This window comes from Anser brachyrhynchus, assembly GCF_964034855.1.
Source record: "Anser brachyrhynchus genome assembly, chromosome: 10".
Lineage (NCBI taxonomy): Eukaryota > Metazoa > Chordata > Aves > Anseriformes > Anatidae > Anser > Anser brachyrhynchus.
Window position 1 is genome coordinate 14,445,447 of NC_137705.1, and position 19,719 is coordinate 14,465,165.

A 19,719-nucleotide genomic window follows, 5' to 3' on the forward strand; every position below is an offset into this window, starting at 1 on the left:
GCTACAAGCCCTAATTAGTCTCTTTGCTTTCTTTCACTTTTGCATTTCAAAAAAGTTTTTGTCTGATTATATTTTGCTTCATATAATTTGGGAGGAATAATCTCATACCATAATTATATTTGTCGTTCTCCAGCTTGTTTTTCACACAAATGGATTTTAATAGTTCTTTCTATTTCATATTGTCCACTATAATTCTTAGTTACTTAAAAGTCTTCTCGAAATCTAACCTTCCACATAGCTGTACTTGGTTCGTCTCTCTATCTTTGCAGTGGATTCAGCGAGTGTATGAGTATTCATTCAGGTTTTCATTACTCTGCTCTTATGGTAGTAACAAATTGTCTCTACCAGAAGTCATTGTGAAGGTGAGGTTACAAAGGTAGAAATGAATTTCTGCATGTGTAATTACATGTGCAAGACTATTCACACACAATCTGAAGAGTTGATATCAAGCAAAGTCTGTAATTTACTATTTTTTCTGCTTTTTCTTGGATTTATTTTTTGTGATTTCACCACCTTTCCCAAAGACGAAGTATACTTCATTTTTATTGGAGAGAGGGTTCATTATCTCGGATGTTGTAACTGTAATCAATAGGGGTCATTTAAACTCTAGATGGCAAGGGAATCTTAATTGGACCCCTTATAATAAGGTCAAGTTGATTCAGTGCTGTGTAAGTGATGGAATTATTCTCTCCAATGTGCCTCTTTCATTACAGTTGTGTAATTCCAAGCAGCAAAGATGAGAAGTCATGCAGAAAATCTGTCAATTTTCAGACTGCTTTGAAGCCTTGCACACTGAAGATCAATAAATGTTGCTAAATTAATGAGTAAAGGGAATTTTCATGGAGTATTAATGGCAACAAAATCGTGTTATCGCTCTTTTATGTTTTTATGCAAGGCAGTTACGTAGCGAGTGAGAATATGTAAAGTAATGGGAAGAATTAATTTAAAACCTCTGTCTAGTAAGCAGGAGCATCAGTTTGAGCTGCATGCCACTAAATACTGAACTCTTGATTACTGTTTAACAAAATCAATGCAAAACAGAAGTCTGTAGTGAATCTGGTGCCTGCAGCAGATACAGTTTGACAATAAAAACCAATAATCAGTCCCAAAGTCAGGCATTTAATAGCATCTGTGTTTTATGTCTTTTTATTGATTCTTGTGGTCCTTAAGGCCAACTGTCGATTTACTACCTCTGTCTGGATCTGGGGATGTCAATGACTTAGAGGAATGTGTTATTTTTTGTTTGTTCTGTATTGTGTATGGGTTACTGCAATTAAAATTCTTAACTGTAGCCTGTGAAAATGTTGCTCGAGGCATATACCCAAACATCTCAGGAGAAAACACCATTTCCTGGGTAGTGAATAGGCAGGAGTGAAAATTAAACACTTTCATTTTTAAAGTTTGCAACAGACCCTTTATTAAATATACAATTTTCATATAACTAACTTTATTTAGCAGATTTTTATATATCTCAGAGAAATATGTCAGGACTGGAGGTGGTGGTTTACAAAGAGATCCTGTATCATCTTAGAATAACCTATTTAACAGCAGTGGATGAAATATCTGAGAATTTCACTAATTCATAATTCAGTAATTAGGCATTTTATAAATTCTGGGAAGAAAAAATATGGCTTATCTTCATCTATCAGTGAGGATTTAGGAGCTGTGTGCCTTGTGCATTCATTTCAGCAACACCTCTTTCCTTTCCCAAAGCGAATACATTAGTATTTACTAATGTTTTATGGTATAGAAGCATAACTTAGTTTTTAATGCCTCAAAAGTTTATGCTATTAACTAGTTTATTTTTGTGTGTGTATCTATAGTTCATTGTCCTATGCTATAGTAACTCTGTGACATACTTTGCTTCTAATATGAAAAAAGGCATCTGAAATGTAGACGATTGCTTGAATTCACAGGTCTTGAGCACTACTGGGAATGGAGCCTGGAGTCTTGACTCACATGCCTCTCTTTAACCGGTAGGTAATATTTCCTCTTTGGTGGTGAATTGCTGAACCCAAAACTGAAATAACTGATCATTTGCAAGCCTGGAACACAGTCCACTTTCAAGTTGCTTCAGAAATCTTGCTTTGCTGCACTGGTTTGTTAAGTTGCAGTGCACTCCGAAAAAAAAAAAAGGGGGAAAAGTTTCTATGTCCATACATGGTAAAGAATTTCTGAGAAATGCTTTGGAATTACTGCTGAATCACTCTTAAAATGCTTGGGAGAGATCTCAGAATAATGTGCAGTGATGTGTGGCAAGTTAACTGCAAATATACGTCCCTGCCACCAAAAAGTATTTCTTCTTTAAATACAAGAATACATGCATCTAATCTTTCCCATTGCAAATCTACAAAGCACTTTCAGATTTTACTATGAGATAGAAATGTAGGGTCAGAGAATTAGTCTAGATTTTACCTATGGCTTATTTAATAGTAAAACCTTCAAGTGCAATGTCTGGTGGTGTGGTTGTGTGTATGGGTAATCCCCTGAAAAATCACATCCTTTGCTTTTTGTTTTGATGTACTCTTTAGGATTGGCAGTCTAGTTACGGCTGGTGAAAGTATACCCCACACAAATAAACACAGTTAACTTGTGTGTTGTAGTAAAAAAAGAAATACTCCTGACGTGGCTTGCTTTGGTTCTTCCTGTGATGACAGAAGCAGGACAAAGTTTTGAAAATAACATTTGCTTATGTTTTTATTAGGACAGCTTGTTTCTTTGTTAATCAAAAAGAAGATAATAGCCCTCCCTTACATTCCTGCCTTGCTTATTCACAGGTTAACCTAAATAGCAAAGAGCTGCTCTTGCCTATATCATCTCTTTACTTCAGAAGATTCTGCTTCATTTGCAGCAGCAAGCCCTATGACATGCACACAGGCCTATGTTGATGTAGCTATGGCAAATGGTACCTAATCCTGTTTTCATCTCTTAATCTAATCAACTGGTGCACAGTAATTCCCTGAACATAACTGGATTATCAGCACAGTCAAACTTCTATCCAGTCACAGTTTAAAATGAACTGTTACAAGGCAGTAGTCAAGGGACTTAATAGTTATAGAAGAGACACTTAAATCAGCCAATCTGATTAATCAGAACCTCTTTGAAAACATACCACATTCTGAAGGCTGCAGACTGATACTCTGTTCTAATCATGTGCAAATATCTTCTGCTTTTTCCAGCCTCAAGGCAGGCCTGTTTGCCTCACGCAAGGAGATTTTTGTTCCTCATAATGTTTGGTTGTAAGCAATAGCTGCCTTTCAGTGAGGAGTGGGTATGAGTCTCCCTGTCTCCTCCTGCCCCTCCCCTTTTTTTTAACTGATAAATTTTATAATTTTCAGCAGCTCCGTGGTAGCAGCATGTTGTGGTTTAACACTGATAGGCAGCTCAGCACTACACAGCCACTTGCTTCCTCCCCCCCGACAGTGGGATGGGGGAAAGAATTTGAAAGCTCTAAGTAAAAAAACTCATGGGTTTGAGATAAAGACAGTTTAATAGGTAGAGCAAAAACTTTGTTTGCAAGCAAAGCAAAACAGGGAATTCATTGCTGCTTCCCATCAGCAGATGGGTGTTCAGCTGTTTCCAGGAAAGCAGTGCTCGTCATGCAAAACAGTTTCTTGGGAAGATAAATGCCAGCACTCTGAGTGCCCTCCCTCCTCCTTTCCCCAGCTTTTCTTGCTGAGCCTGACATCGTATGGTATGGTAATAGCTCCTTGGTCAGCCTGGGCCAGCTGTCCTGGCTGTGCCTCCTCCCAGCTCCTGGAGCCTCCTCGCTGGCAGGGCGGCGTGAGGAGCAGAAACGTCCTTGGCTGCGCAGGCGCTGCTCTGCAACAGCTAAACCCCTGGTGTTAATACCACTGATGTTCATTGAAAACCCCAAACGTTGCACCGTACCAGCTACAGTGAAGAAAATTAACTCCATCCCAGCCAAAAGCATGACACAGAATTACAGTAAAACTGTAGTTTTTGAAGAAAAAAGTCTTTCAGGTCCTAGCACTAAGCATTTCATTTGTGATTCTTCCAGCTAGGAGTTGAGAGTTCATCCAACAGGAAAGTGAGTTTAACTGACACTTAGGAAAATTTTGAGGGTTTTGACTTGACTACCATCTCATAGGTCAAATTCAGATGTGATTTCTCATCTTTAAGCAACTGCCCCAGAACAGTACTTCTATATACTGCTGTGCAGCCTTAAACTTCATTAGTCAGTGCAAGTCAGTGCAGTCTCCTGATTGGGTTTGCAGTGATACTCTGATACTCAGGACACAACCCATGTGTTCACATACAAAGAAAATTTAATCTAGTAACCTTTAATACTCAGAGTGTGTAGTTCCAGTTTTACCAAAAATTTTTTTCAGACCCTGGGAGCCTCTGCAAATAATGAAAAAATCAGTTTAGTAACTGTGCGACTGAGAAGTATGAAGCCTACTGATTTAGCACCGTTAATGAAACAGCTTCCTGAAGCTTTTCCAGGAATTGCATCCAAGTACTGAGTGCCTTCAGCTGATATATCCGTAACACTCAGCTCTTAGAGTAACTAATATTTTTGGCTTTGTGAATGTAAATAGTGCTCTCAACAAATTCAACATATTTCACTAAATTAGAATGTTTAATGCTGTTGAAACTGAAGTCCACAAATATACTAGGGTGAATGTGATTGGGTACAGGAGGAAGCAGGAGACAGTATATGGACAGCAGTTTTAAGCATTTAAAGAATTCTGTGTCTTGGTTAATTACATAAAATTAGTTGAACGTGCCCTAATCCAAAGCACTATGGCTTCTGGGTACTCCAGTTTAAAAGCCATATAGACATGCTAATTTTAAACTTCCCTTTTAGAAGTGTAGCTTTAATTGTGAACTTACCTGTTTCCTAAATAGTGAGTCTTCATTGCCTGGGTTCACTGATTTCAGGTCCTGGGCAAGCTGGAAGTGATGATGAGATGCAGATCCTCACAGAGAGCCTCATGGTTGATTGAACATTTGTGGAAGGCTTGTTTTTACAGACACTGGTAAATTTGTGTGTGTATTAGTAACTAGGATCTGCTCAAAAGCCTATGTGAAGTCATTGACTCTTGCAAGGGCTGAAATAATGTCTGTCCCATCATAAGCAGTGGCAGTGGGCTCTTCTGCAGCTCTTAGGGCAGAGAAAACTTCATGGGAAGTGTCCGCTAATTCTGACAACTAAGTGTAACAACCAAACCCTGGCAGATTCTGCCTGAAATATACGTGGTGGCTCATAGAAATGCTGCATGGAGCTGAGTATATTGATGACTGTTACTGTCTGTCTTCTGTCTGCCAAGACGGATGTGGATATTTGGTGCAGCACAGCCAGCCTGTGCGGTTAGCTGTAAGAGGGAGACATCTGTTTCTGAACAGCAGGGCACACCTGAATCTGTGGGCACCCACCTGAATGTGACTCAGCTTGTGGTGGTAGGTAGTGCTGGCCCATCATTAATGAAAGATATTATTATCAGAGATGTGATATGGGTGCAGGGAGGGGAGTTAAAAAACTGTCTGCACGCAGGAAAAAAGTTTCTTAATTCACTCTTGTCACTGCTGAAGGAAAAAAAAAAGAGAAACAGAAGCAGAAAGTCAGTAAGATGAAAATCAGCACTTCCTGTGTACTGTTAGTTCAGCGTTACAGTTGTCAGTCTACAACTGCCCATCGTTATCAAGTACTTAATAATCAGTATTAATCTAGTTCTGGGATAACTTCTAAGAAATTATTTCATAGCATAGCAGCTGAAAGAATGTGCTGCATGTTAATTATTTGCGTTATCCGTCTCCCAGAGTAACAGCTGGCAAGCAAAGAGCCTAGATTAAAACCCGCTACGCAGATAAGTGCCCTGTTTATGTAGGTGTAGAGCATATTATATAATCTCTTAGAGCCAGTGCCCCCAGAAGTGATGAAATACTACGTGACATAGGGACTGATTTGGAGTACATCCTGTGGGCCTTAAGTGGGAGGCACTGTTCTCTGTGCAGGTGTATGCAAGGTCTCTAATGCTTGTGGTTTTACAATGTGACAGAAAAGAGCTAAAGAGTCACAGGGTGAGAAATTGGTCTAGAAATCAGTCAGTGAAGACAGCTGTCGTCTTTGAAATGTGACTGTCCTGGCTGGTTTCAAGAAGACAAATGTAAAGATACTGGTTGTGAAGTCGTGGTTGGTATTCTGACCTATGCAGGTGTGTTCCCTGTTTCTTTACGCAGATTGCTAAGCAGTGGAACTCTCATTCCAGGTAGTGGAAGTGTGAATTATTAGCAAAACTGTTCAGTCGTGGGCAACTCCTCTTTTCTGTTTGAGAAGGCAGAACAGTAAACTGGAAGCGTGTACTTTGTCCTTTCAGTCTCAGCCTCATCAGTCTGTTTCCCAGGGAGGTGACAGTTGCTGTTGGTTCCTTCAGTACGTGTCTTCCCATGCATCTCCTGGGAGCATCGTGCAGAGTTCTACATGTGCTTACTCTTTGGCTGGGGGGATGCAACATTAGTGAGTCCTGTGAGACCTTGAGCCATAATGAGTCATTCGACCCCTCTCAGATTGTTGCCTTAGAAAATGAGAGGATCACAGAGACGTCCTTTTAAAGAGCCAGCATGCTCCCTCAGTGCCAGAGGGGAAGATGGGTGATGATCTGTGGCTCTTGAAACCTCCGTGCTGTTTTTATAAGAGGAGGACTTTCACTCTTAGGATCTCTACATTATTTCAGTCTCTAAATGCAACTTACAGTTTCACTCAGTTAAATATACTTTATTTCCTGTCCTGTGCTTTCAAGTTGTAATGCTTGAACAGTGGAAATACTGTGTTTTCCCCAGAGGCAAAAACAGTCTTGTGAAGGATAAAGTATCTGGGAAATATTGGGATGAAAAGGAAGTTCAGGAATTGCACGGCATAACTTTCAAATAAGAATCCCAAGGGTTTTTTTTAATCTTATAAAGGAATGATCTGCTCCCTCTTTCCCCCTTTCCCCTTCTTTTGATTTATTTTGTGACTTGTATTTAGTTATATTGATGTATACTGTATGGTGTGCTTATTGAGAATGTGCAACTTAAGTTACATTATCCAGGCTGAAAATACTAGGGGAAAGCAACAACGATAAGATCTGATTTAATACAGTGCAGTTTGTAGCATCTGGTTGTCATATTTCTATGCGCTTGTCTCATGCAAGCGTTCTGACAATTAATCAATATTGATATGATGCTCTGAATGTGCAAAGGATTGAACAGAGTAAGTGCCAACGTGACTGTGTGCCCTTTGGCAGAAACTAGATGAGGTCTAAAAAAGAATATTTGACTTTTTAAGTTGTACAAACTTTCATTAGGTTTAATCTATTCTTATAGAGGAAGAAGGAACTAATAATGAGGCAATCTTTAGAGAGCTATGAGCAAGAGTGTTCTTATCTTTTGCTTTCCTTTGGTACGTATCCAGAAGAAAGTAGTAACAATGCATATTCAGTCTATTTATTTTTATCTGTGTTGACAATACAGTCACTAGTTTTCTACTGTTCACAGTAAACTTTTGGCAAACTTGTGCTGCTCATTGACCATAAAAATCCTCTCATGCACTTCCAAAGGAAAATTGGGAAGTCTTTCTGTTCCGCGTGCTGTCTATTCATCTCACAAATTGCACAGGATAATTAGACTGAAATTTCCTATTTATTCATAAACCAGCACATGATGGGGAGTAACACTGGAAACTGTCCCAAAATTGCCCGACCAGCTCTGATGCTGTCAGCATAATTCAGTCTCTGTGGCAGTACAGTGCTGTCAGCTTTTGCATATTGCTAGCCAACTTCACTTTAGAAATAGTTGCAGAGGGGAGGTTTTTGCAATTTTTTTCCCCCTCCTATGGTGTTCCGGGGTGGATTTCAAAAAAAAAAAAAAAAAAAAGGCAGTTCTTGGTCCCACACTGCCTTAGCAATCCCATCCAGTTTTCTCTTTAATGTTTTCCACATATGGTTGTGAAATTCAGTGTCTGACCTCTTTCCTAAATATAGAATCATCATTCTTTTAAAATGATTGATGCATTAAGCTTCACTTGTTTTCAAAACCTGTCTTTCTCCTTCTATAAGTATTTCAGCATTTTTTTAGCGTCTATTTCACAATCACTTTTCATGTAATTTTACTGTTCTTTTTGTTTCACTGTATTTTGGTCAGTATCTCTTTTGCTCAGTTTTGAAGCAAAAAGCATAAAGAGAACACTATCAGTGGAAGAGTAGCCATGCGTGAGTTGCCTGTGTCCCACAGTTAGCATAAAGCTTGTTTTTCACACAGCTGTGCTTCTTAGTTTGTGTTTGTAGAACAAAAGTAGTGATGATGGTATGAGCAAAGATGAAGCTTACTGTTTTTTCAGTTCAGTATTGAGCAAATAGCTTTTGTCTCTTCACAGCACTACCCAGCTGTAACCTCCTTATGTACTTCTGCATTGTTATCATGATGAAATTGAAATACCTTTAAATGAATGTCTTTGCATTGCCTCTTGTTAATGATGCTAGATTTTGATTCAGGTGAAAATTGACCAAATGTCAGTCTGGTTTGCAAAAAGAAAAAAAAAAAGCGCAAATTGAATGAGTGTTTTTTTTAAACTGGTGAAACTTTGTGTGTTTATATTCACTACACAAAAAGCAGGAAGCAGCCTATGATTTTAATAATATGCTTAGAACAAAATCTGAGATTTGAACAGCTTTTACTGCTTTGGCAACATTTTCTATTGTCAAATTTACAATGACTTATTGCATAACTATTTTGAACCAATTCTGCCCGTGTAGGTCTCAGTTTTAGGGGCCTGCAGCACCTTCAAACCTCTCCACTTTCAGCACAGGAAAGAATGTTTAATGTCACATTGGGGACATAAATCAGTAAATGGCACTTTAAAGCAAACAATTTTATTCATGGGGAAACAATTGTAACTGCTAATTACAGATGTATACAAGTGATCATGGTCTTTAAAATAGATTGTTCTTAGGGGGTAAAAATATGTAAAAAAAAAAAAAATATTATTTTAATATTGTCCATTGTCAGTCAAACTTGTCAGGCTTCATCCTGCAAGTGTAAATATTCTGTTAAATAATTAAGAGCAAGTTTAAAAAACAAACAAATGAACAAAGGATGAGGGCAGTTTTGAGTGGACTTTATTGAAAAACCCACTATATATTCAGTCCTGTGCATATTCAGTGTTGTATAGTGAAAAGGTTTGTTTACTTTTTGTACTTATGCATTAACAAGGCACCTCAGATATTGGGCCTACATTGTTGCAAATTATATATTCCATATCTGTGTAACGGATTAGATCTCACTGTTTAGTATCATGGCTCACTTTTCTTTTTCAATAATCACATGGAATTAGTGATGTAAAGGTTTGGAAAACTGCCATAATTGCAATAAAAAAGGTTAATTTCATAATTTCCTGACTAGTGCTTTCCTAGGCTGCAGTGAACTCGCATACCACACTTGAAGACATTATGAACAACGTTACTGGGATTCGTTCTGCACAATTCAATCACCTCCCCCTCTCTTAGGTATTAAAGTCAGAGGCTTAGGGTACAGTGTCAGTGAAATAGTTAGAAGCGCCGTATGTGCTTAAGCGCTTATATAGTGCTTACGTTGTGAGATTCTGTGTATTTGATGGAAGGAATTTGAACAGTTTGCTACAGACAGAACAATTTCTCACTCTTTGCATTGGACTTTCAGCATGACTGATAACATCAAGTAGGTTTTGCATGCTAGTGGACAGGAACTTGCTTCATAGTAAACATTGTTTTAGGAGTATGATGTGGGTAGAAGATATGCATTGCTGGTTTAGTCTCAGACATACGGTCAGATCCCTTTGTTTGAACCTCCCAACATTCTTCAGGATGTGAGTGGGAGTATTCTACCATTTACAAAAACTTTAAATGACTCCTGTAACATTTTGTGATGAGCCTCCTTTATTACTGGTTTCTCAGAAAAGAATTTTGTTTTAGGTATGATGAACATGGAGAACTAAAAACGTATGTTGAAATACATAGTCCTTTTGAAATGTACAGATGAAAGAACCATGGTGTGAACTGTGACCCACAAGCTGCAGAACAGTACGTAAAGGCACTAGTGACAGTTTATGGCTCCAGATTAGTAGTGTGTCATGTGCCATGCCTTTAGGTTTCTAACATGATGCTCGTGAGGTCAAGAAGATGAAAGTTCTTCCACTGAGATTCCTCTTCTGTAAGTTTACTTCTTGAGTAAACTTGAACCCGGGAAGACCTACTTTTGTTGTTCGATTGGCTTACTTGGGCCCTCTTATGGGCTGCAGGGCTGACTGCATTCCTTTTCAACCTCTCTTCCACTGGGCAAGAAGTCAAGCTGTGACTCGTGGTAGGAATGCAGACTTCCTAGTAAAAATGGAGTATCTAGTAGGATATATGTAACTTTTCATAGCACAAGTTCTTAGGAAGGTAAGAATTACAGAGTATGTACACGTACCAGCATCCAGGTGCCCATGTGGCCCCGATGATTACCAGGGAAAGGAAACAGTCTATTAAATGTCTATTAAATGCCGTAACTCCTTTATAAGTAAGGTCCCTAATTATTTATGCCCAAGTGTCTTGATGATACTACAGCCAATATACCCACCAGGTTGTAGGTGTGGTCAGGAATGCATTAGTGGATGATGACATCTATTGTAATACGCAGATTTTTACCCTCAGCAACTAAACCATGAGTCTGAAGAGGGAGAGGAAAGGCAAAAAATGGATAGCTAAGTTGAGGCAACAACTAACCTAAATTAATTGCTCATTATCTTTTTCTTTTAGTTGCTTCTTCCAGCTGTGAATTTAGCCCCATGTATTGTTATGCTGCCGCTTCAAAAAAACACCACCCTTACCCACAAACCTTTAGAATTGAGTGGACATTCTAGTTTGTCTTTTTCAAGTTGCAAACGTTGTGGTTTAATTGTAAAATAAAAAGTCCCCTCTTGCTTCCTTACTAAATAAGCTGTTGCATTGCATTTCCTCTTGAAGACATACTTTGTTTTTTAGCTTTGCCTGTCACTCTGAGCTTGTGCTATACAGTCAAGTAGAAAAAAAATACTTCCCTTTATTCAAACAAATTGTAACTGTTACAGTCCTCCTTAATGGAAGAGGTTTGGTAAAGCCCGTGATTTTGTTAGCGTGACGCATGATCTTGTATTTGAGGACTTTCAGAAAGGCATCTCATATAATGACTGATCTCACTTGTCTTTTCTATTTGTCCATCATCAGCACAGTGGTTGGGGCAGGTGGTGTCACTAGACTCTAAGCCATCCTATGTTTATTCTGTGTAAGCCTACAGACTGAGCCAGCTGGGATAGCAGTGCAGCTAAACTTGGAGAGTAGTCTTGTTCCTAATGAACTGAGAACAAACTAAGGACTTGTCAAAGTGCGTTGTCTTATGACCTTGGGCTTTCTTAATCTAGGACAGAATAATAGTACTTTTTTCTGAAGAGAAAGGTATGCAATAAAGTCATATTTTCAATATAGTTTGAGGCAACGCAGGTCAGTAATGTGACTTTATGCAGATCTGGATTAGAGGCAGAGATGATTTTGATTCTCAAGATTGTTCCCCTGTATTCAAATTTAGGGGATTCTAACATTCTTCAACCCCCTATGTTGTTTTTAGGTGTTTATTTACCTTTTAGTGGATGGCCCTCTTGGGAGCCCTTCTCAAAAATGGAGATTTTGGGAAAAGAAGTTATCTCCTGATGGAGGAGAAGCTTTACTTCCCATATTGCTAATGAGCTTTTGTAATTGGATTTTCAGGGTTTTGCACTGGAAGTGAAGTTTAGCCGTTGAAGGATAACGTGAGTGTTCCTGACTGTTTTAAGAGATTGCTTACTTGTCACTAAGGAATAAGAGGAACCCAAAAAATGTATTTCACTTAGCTGTAACTGTAATGAATGCTAGAGGAGGTCCCGTAAGGGGGATAGAGGTATTTTAATCTTTTCAGTTTGCCAAACTGCTCTTGAGGGAGATGGAAATGTATGACATGAAGAAATACTTGACTCATAATTAATTTTGTTCTACAGGTGATCATTCACAGTATTATGTAATATCATACGATGGTAATCTGAAGGTGGTGTATGGTGACTCACAAATCCTGTATTCTCAGGTTTTAGAAGGTATTCCATTTAAGTGATTCTTTTCCTTTCAAATACTGAAGTACTTGAAGTAGTAAAAAAAAAAAAAAGTATCCTGTTTTGTGTCAGCTATAAAGCTTTACTAGCTGTAAAGTATAACTCCTGGATGTTTCTAGCTTCTTTATAAGTAAATCTCCAGTGACTCAAAGAAGAAAAGAGAAACTGGAATATTTTACAAGAATATTTTTTATTTAATGCATTTTCAGAATCCAAGCTCTACTATGTATTGAAGAAGCACTTGCTAGATGAGTCCTTCCAGGGTGAATATTTTAACATGTTCGTTGAGTTATTGTCACTGTTGATTTTAAGTCTTAAGGCCATTTCACGCAAAAACAAGTGATGCTGAGGTCAAAGCAAGTGTAATAGCATTTGTTGCTGAATTTGAAAATATAGGAGGATCACCCTGCATGAATACTCAGAAGCTGTGAAGTGTTTTAATGAACAGAGCCTTATTTCTATATGACTGTTAGAGGAAATAGTGTATATGAGCATGTGTTTGCATAGCAACTAGGAGTCTCTTGTAGACTTTATGCACCTCTGTATCTTTCAAATATACTTTTCCTCAAGGGAAGTAGCTTGGAGCTTATGGAAGGATAAGATACCAAGCACCGGTTAGCAGAGATTTTTAAGTGCTTACTGCTGTAGAATCTATTTCTACAACTTTAGTATGGCTCTTATACCCCAGAGAATACTTGTGTATTCTCACTGATAATGCGTTCACCAGCACCAAGCATAATTGCGAAGTTTAACCTTATACAATGTGTATGAAGGAAGAAGAATTTTGCAACACCTACTCATCACATTTGTAATTCAGGTTTGTAAGTTACAATTTGAGATGTATTGTTCCCTGGAAATAATGCTTATCACAATGATAGTTAAAGTTGCATGTATCTGGCACGAACGATAAATGAAGACAGTTAATATTTTACAAGGTGAAGGAAACAGCCTTCAGGAGAACTTCTCATTTATGATTGCTGCTGACATTATAAACTTTCTGAAAAGATAGAGATGTTTCCATTATATATTGATAGACCTCCAGAGCCACAATAGTTAGATGAATTGTCTAAGCTGTGTTTGAAGTGAGTGGCTGATGCAAAGTTTTCTAAGCCAATTATGAGAGAGGTAAGAAGAGAATGTTAGACTGTAGTGAACATGACTGGAATTTCTAGCCTTGAGGAAGGCAAGACAAAAATCAAATTCAGTTGAACACGTAAAAGTACATACAAAGGAAATGCTTAGCATTTAGAACATACTGAACAGTAAAGATCGTGCAGATTTGAATATGTACGTGTTTAAGGAATGTACAAATTCTGCAAGAATTTAAGCAAGGAGCTTGCCAGCTCCAGTGACAAAACTACTGTAATTTATTACTTCCCCCAGATTCAATAACTTTGATTTTTTTTTAGATTTTAGTGTCTGTGAACACTATGGATTTTTAAAGTGCAAAGAGAGCAAGAAAAGTGTAAAGCTTACTGGAAGCACACAGCATTGCACAGAACGTTCCTTTTTTGCTCTTCTAACTAATATATGCTATTTCTTAAAGTCTGTCTAATATGTTGTGAAGTATGCAGTGTAATCATCTGACACAGTTGATGAAAACTTGGCACTATCCCATCCTTAATATTTAGCTATTTGAGTTGTGTATTTGCTGCATTTTTTGCTTTTCCTGAGTTGAATATTAGTTTACATTACATATTAAAGTCCACTATATACTTAAAATATTTCAATAAATAAAAATAATTTAAAAGTGAAATTGATAAAGCAGCAAAACAGTTGATCAAATTACATGTAAGCAGTGTATTTAAGACCAATGTACTCTGAAAATGTGTGAGGCAAAGTTAATGTTAACTTGTGTTAACATTAATTAGTGGTCCAAGGCTACTGTGGAAAGCAGAGAGTGCATTTTTTTAAAATGTAGCACATCACAGAAAAAAATCCTCTGCATTCTTCAAGGAGACCCTTAATCCCAAAGAAAAGACGTAAATGAAATCCTTGCTGAACTAGTATGTAGCCAGAAAAAGATGCAATTCTTTGTTTAACCACGTAACATGCATTGAGAGATTAACTCAGTCCACAAAGCCTGGGGACATTAATCTGAAAAGCCCTTTAGGGACGCTTTGGAGAGAAGAGAAACTGTCACAGCAGTAATTGCTAGTGTACTTTGCTGGTGAATGGCCTGTGAATCTCTTCTCTCTCTTCTTGCAGTTCTGCACTGAAATGGAAATAGTACATCCTCACATCCAGATACATCCCTGATCTGAGAGAGGAATGATCGCCAGAGAGCTTAATGAGGTTTGGTTCCTAGTCTGGTAAATCTAGATGTGACTCCTTGCTTTGCCCCCCAAACTCCTAGTAGTTTTTGTGGAGGGACAAGCTTTATATGATCAGGAACAAAGAGATCTCTCACATGCATTCTTCTAAAAATCTAAAACAAACAAAAAAAAAACACATAATGGGGTAATAAGTGGGTAATAAGGAAATTATTTTGGAAAAGATCCCAGGGAAAAAAAAAAGTATTTTTTCCTCATTAATGAAATGGCAAAGTGTGGATTTAGAGCAGAGGTAGAGCAGTTCTGTTGAGCCTCATGCTTCCTACAAAGCATGGGGCTCTGCAAAGCCAGCACCGTACGGTTCCAGCTCTGTCCCCCCTTGTCTCCTGTAGTGGTATCTGTGGGCTGCAGGTCAGAGGGGGAGGGATGGAAAGAGGGGTGCATATCAACCTTAAATGCAGTATGCCCTGTTGGGAGGGCCTGCTGCCCTTGGAGCCTCTCCTTCCAGCTGCAGCAGAGTCCAGGCAAACGGAGGCACAGAGCAGGGCTGGGCACATGGATGGCAGCCTTTAGCTGCCCGCTTTGGCTGTCAGGGATCTTGCTTTGTCTCTGTGTGCAAAATAACTGGAGAGGATGCCATCTGGGGACAGGGGTGCTCAGCCAGCAGCAATGTTTTTGAGTTTTTTTGTTCATTTCTAAAAACGGTCCTGACTCCAAAGCTAAAGGCTTTTGCAGCAGCTGTAGAAATCTACAGTCTTTAGCTCACAGCATAGGTAGTCATCTACATCATGCACTATTCCAGGAGGTGTTGGGCAGTAGCAGAGAACTTTGTCTATGATTTCACAGCATAGTTGGTTATCTAACTTGATTCCTAAAAGCAACCTTTAAGGGAAAAAAAATGCACAAATAAGACAAAGTTGTGAAGTTACATTACTAAATATAAAGTGTAGTGTTTATTTGGTTTAATAACTTGCATGTTTACTATTGATCCTTTATAGGGGCTTTAATTTTGGTCCTGCAATGAGTTGTTTTAAAATGTGGTCTTGTTTCAAGATCTCACTGCTGATTTAAGATTCCTGCTGCCCATTGTCACTTTGTCATTAATTTGGAAGCTTTTGTCCTAAAGGAAATTTGCTGTAATAGTTTAGCTGAAGATGATTTCCCTTGTGATGAAGTGATATAATGGAAGGTCTTATAACATGTTAAGAGCAGTTAGTGCTCAAGAAAATTTTATCAATTAGTATAAAAATTGTGGACTTTGACTTCATATCACTTTTTGTCATGAAATACTTTATTAATGTGATAGTAAAATGAAGTTATAAACACTAACATTTTTCTTTTTGAAAGTTTATAGAAACAGTTGCAACTCATTCTGAGGCCTGTATATGCAACTCTGTGGTGTTTTTTGGACTAGTTTAACTTCAGAGTAGATCTAATGGTTCTCTTTGCTCTAGAGGTTCTACGTACCTTTTATACAACAGGGGTTTATCCAACTGCCCTGAGCCAAGCAGTATGTTTGTTCAGTGCTGGAGGAACATCCAGCCTAGTTTAGCTCCAGATGCAGCCTAACTTTGGGAGTAAGGACCTCTGTAATGGTTAGTTTATCTTCCTGCCTTTGCTATTAAGGAAACTGAACTATCTTAGAATATGCCGTTGTAAATAGTTGTCTCAGGACAACCAAAAAAGGGATAGGTTGTGATGGGAGTCTGGAGGAATGCATTAAGTGGGCATTGCCTGCTGTGGGAATTGGAGAATAATGGTTTTGAATACATTTTCTCGTGAAGTTTTCTTCAAACTGCATACAAATTCAGTAACACAGTCTTACCATTCATTACCATAAGTTTTACCATTCTCAAATTGTTCATAAAAAAAAAAAAAAAAAGTTCTGACAAACCACGTACTTTGGGGACTGACCGGGCTGTCTAGCTGCTGGCTGCCTCATTTGTGGCTGCTTGCCATCTAGTGGTTTAGATGCATTAATGCCAAAACGGTGTAAGTGGCAAAGCCACTTCCTATTAAAACCAATTAAAGCTGCAGGGTTTTTTTTCCTAGCTCCCTGTGCTTTGCAGCTGTTTGTTTCAACTTTGAGGTGATAAACCAAACTGTCCAACAAGACATCATTAGTTGTCACTCACTGTTGCCCATGACAGATTCCCAAAAAGGTTGGACTCTTGCCGCCAGTTAGCACGCTGATTTCTTCTGTTTTATTACGTGAAGATCCCTACTTTTGTCAGAACAGGCATATGCAGAGAACAATGTGAATCCTTACCACAGTGTTGGTAGATGCTGCATACTTTATGCTCAACTGCACTTTTGTTTCCCTCTGCAGCGTATATAGTAACTTGTGAAGGATTTTAATATGACAATTCAAAGCCTACAGTTCACCACCACTATTGGCATCAGCACAAGCTGTAAAATACTGTCTTTTGATTTCCACTGTCACCATTGCCTCTACTAAGAAAGGCCCAGAGCCTGAGTTATCATGACATCAGGTTCTTCTCCCTGTGAGAAGTGTAAAGCTGACTGAAGGAAAGGGCAGTGGAGGAGCCTGAACACTCCCATAACGCAAAACCTGAGATCATCTTCCTGTCTCTGCCATTGGTCTGATTACTTGAACCAACACAGACCAGTGTCTTCTCTTTGTCTCCATGGCCCTGTCTTTACAATAATCTCTTTTGTTAGGTGCTTTGATGTATAAAACACAAGTTAGCTGTTACCAATATTAGTACCACACTTAAGCATTCACAGGATATATTCCTCTGCTGCGTACATCCACCTCTGTACGTCACTTCCAGATTGTTTAAAGAATGCTATCAGCAAAGATGATAGGGTCTGAAAAATGTTGCTCTGGACACCTAAAGTGGTGGATAGCATCTCGGAGGAGGAAGAGGGATGGCTGATGGGGAGACTGCTGCTCTGTATGATCTTGAATTTCATTTGGTTTTCCAGTTTCTCTTAAGATCCCAATTTAAACTGTTGCTGTTTGTATTCTGTCATAAAGTTGAAATCAAGTAGGCCTTGGACACTTTTTTCCCATCTGGGAGCGCTTTCTAACAGCTGTTGTTAGAATTAAAAAGTTTGGGTTCGACTGTAGAATTGCTAAGAAAAACATTACTGCTCTGAGCTGAGAGCCACGCTCTGGTGGGACGTGTTCTGTAACACTGACAGCTGTACTCTTTTTACATATCGGTGCTGAAATAGTAATCTGAAATAGTCTGGGACACGTGTTCTGATTTATGCTGAGAAAGGTCTTAACTGTCTTTAAGATTTTAAGTCAGTGTATTATTAAATTCAAGTAGGTTCCACTTAGATTGTATTTTTGCTATTTGAAGCTTTTTTTTTTTTAAACGGAATTAAGTGAGGTGTTTTTTTTCCTCCACTTTTACCTCAGCTTTCATCTTCTCCTTACATCTGCACAACTAGTGGGCTTACTCTGTTCAGAAAGGGCCTGATCAAACCCGCATGGAGTTTTTTCAGAAATCACTGCAAAACCCCATCTGTCAGAAAACGCTATTAACCAGGCATCTCTTCTCAGCTCTCGGTGTCTGTCACCTTAGTTATTTTTCGGCGGAATGCCAGCCTGCGAGGCTGGCGGGCACCTGGGCAGGTCGGGGCGGAGGGGAGGGAAGGGAAAGGAGGCCTCGGCCCCGGCCCGCCCCGCTCCTCCTGACGGGATCGCGGCGCGACGGCGCCATTTCCTGGCGGCGGCGCCCATGGCCTCGCAGGACGTGCTCAGCCAGACCACCCGGCTGGCCTCCTCCAGCGCCCTGCTGCAGGTGCGCGGCGGCACCGGGCTCCTCCTCTTCCTCCTCCTCCTCCTCCTCAGAGGTGCCTGGCGGGAGCCGCCCGAGCCCCAGCCAGCCCGCAGGTGTTTCCTTTCCTTGCCAGGTGCTGTTCCGGGCGGTCACGTTTGGGCTGAACGCCTTCACCCTGCGCCACCTCTCTCGGGAGCTCCTCGGCGTCGTCAACGTGAGGTGAGCGGGCGTGAGGTGAGCCCGGGCCGCGCTCTGGCCTCCCTCCCAGGAGCGTCGGGGTTCCCAGCACGATTGGGTTCTTTTTTCATTTATTATCGGGTTCTTAAAGTGCTTGGGGGTGTTGCGGGGCCTCGGGGTTTGTAGGCTGTGGGGTATGCCGCTGAAACGCTTTGTGTAACTGGGGTTTTTGTTTTCCAGAAAGTCTTGTGTTTAAAAAAAAAAAAAAGTAATTGTACTGTGTGCTTTCAGAAACGGTATGTAATAAAATAATTTTCTTTTTTCTTCCTTATCTTTAGGCTAACTCTACTTTATTCAACAGTTCTCTTCCTAGCCAGGGAGGCGTTCCGCAGAGCTTGCTTGAGTGGGAGTACAAAGCGAAACTGGACCAAAACAATTAATCTATTGTGGCTGACGTAAGATCTCTTTAAAATCTTTTTTCTTTAGAACTTATTTCTGGTTATTGTCTAAGAACATACAAAATGAAAGGCTATTTGTATTTACTGAGGTACCTATTTCACCCTTGAGTGTTTAGTAATCCCAGTCACGTTTCGGGACAGCCGCAGGAAGCGGGTCAATCTACTGCTTTGGTATTTATGAACTTGGTCTCGGAGCACATAGGAAAGTGTGTCACCAAAGGTGGTATCAGGAGCTGTTTATTCCGTTATCCAGCCTGGAGTTTCACCTGTGTTGTAGCTGGTAAAGGACAGCTCTGTTACCCAGATATTTAGTCTTTTTTCTTTCTCTGCCTACTTAGTCTTACTCTTTTGTTACTTGATATATGTTTATGAAGCTGCTTAAGATTTTTTTCCCCTCAAACTAAATTTTTTAAAGTCTTGATCCCAAATACAATTTAATGAGGATGGAAACATAAATGTTTGTGTTAGGAGAGATGTGAAAGGTTGGAAACAAGCAACGGGAAATAAGTACGTCCACTTCTTTTAACTGCAGTGCCGTTTTATATCAGAAAGTAGAATGCTTAAAGTCCATGTGAAGCTGCAGCCAGAGTGCATAATCACCCATTGGAGATAAAGGGATTTTATGGCTAGCTCTTCCCTTCTGGCTCCTGGATGCACTGTTCTCCTGCATCCCTTGTCAGATCCAGCAGCTGTGCAGTGACGGGTAGATTGGGAAGTCACTTTTGTCTGTGATATGTTGGAAAACTACCTCTGCAAGACAAAATAGTGATCTTCCATTGGGTTAGATCTGACCCAGGAGCTGGGGGCTTGTGTGTTGTCATCTGGATCCAGGTGTAAGAGAGGGATAGTCTGTTCCAGAGAGAGCTTTAAACATGATAATTTAAATTTATTAAATCTCTTCTTTGTAACTTCTTTTAATCAAT

The 19,719-nt window shown here is 39.5% G+C and overlaps 1 protein-coding gene across 5 annotated transcripts in view; it reads left to right on the forward strand.

Annotated features, from left to right (window-relative positions):
- RFT1 (RFT1 glycolipid translocator homolog) overlaps nucleotides 1-19,719 on the forward strand; it is an 84,554-nt gene that overhangs the window by 49,858 nt on the left and 14,977 nt on the right. For 3 of the 5 annotated variants that reach the window (XM_080606072.1, XM_080606070.1, XM_080606071.1), the window contains 4 exons: nucleotides 1,917-1,976; nucleotides 14,342-14,428; nucleotides 18,295-18,380; nucleotides 18,677-18,793. In XM_080606072.1, coding sequence (XP_080462198.1) covers nucleotides 14,405-14,428; nucleotides 18,295-18,380; nucleotides 18,677-18,793 — 227 coding nt within the window. In that variant the 5' untranslated portion in view covers nucleotides 1,917-1,976; nucleotides 14,342-14,404. Of the gene's footprint in view, nucleotides 1-1,916; nucleotides 1,977-14,341; nucleotides 14,429-17,261; nucleotides 18,183-18,294; nucleotides 18,381-18,676; nucleotides 18,794-19,719 lie in introns of those variants that run through there. The other 2 variants (XR_013955581.1, XM_080606069.1) reach the window with 2 other exon arrangements.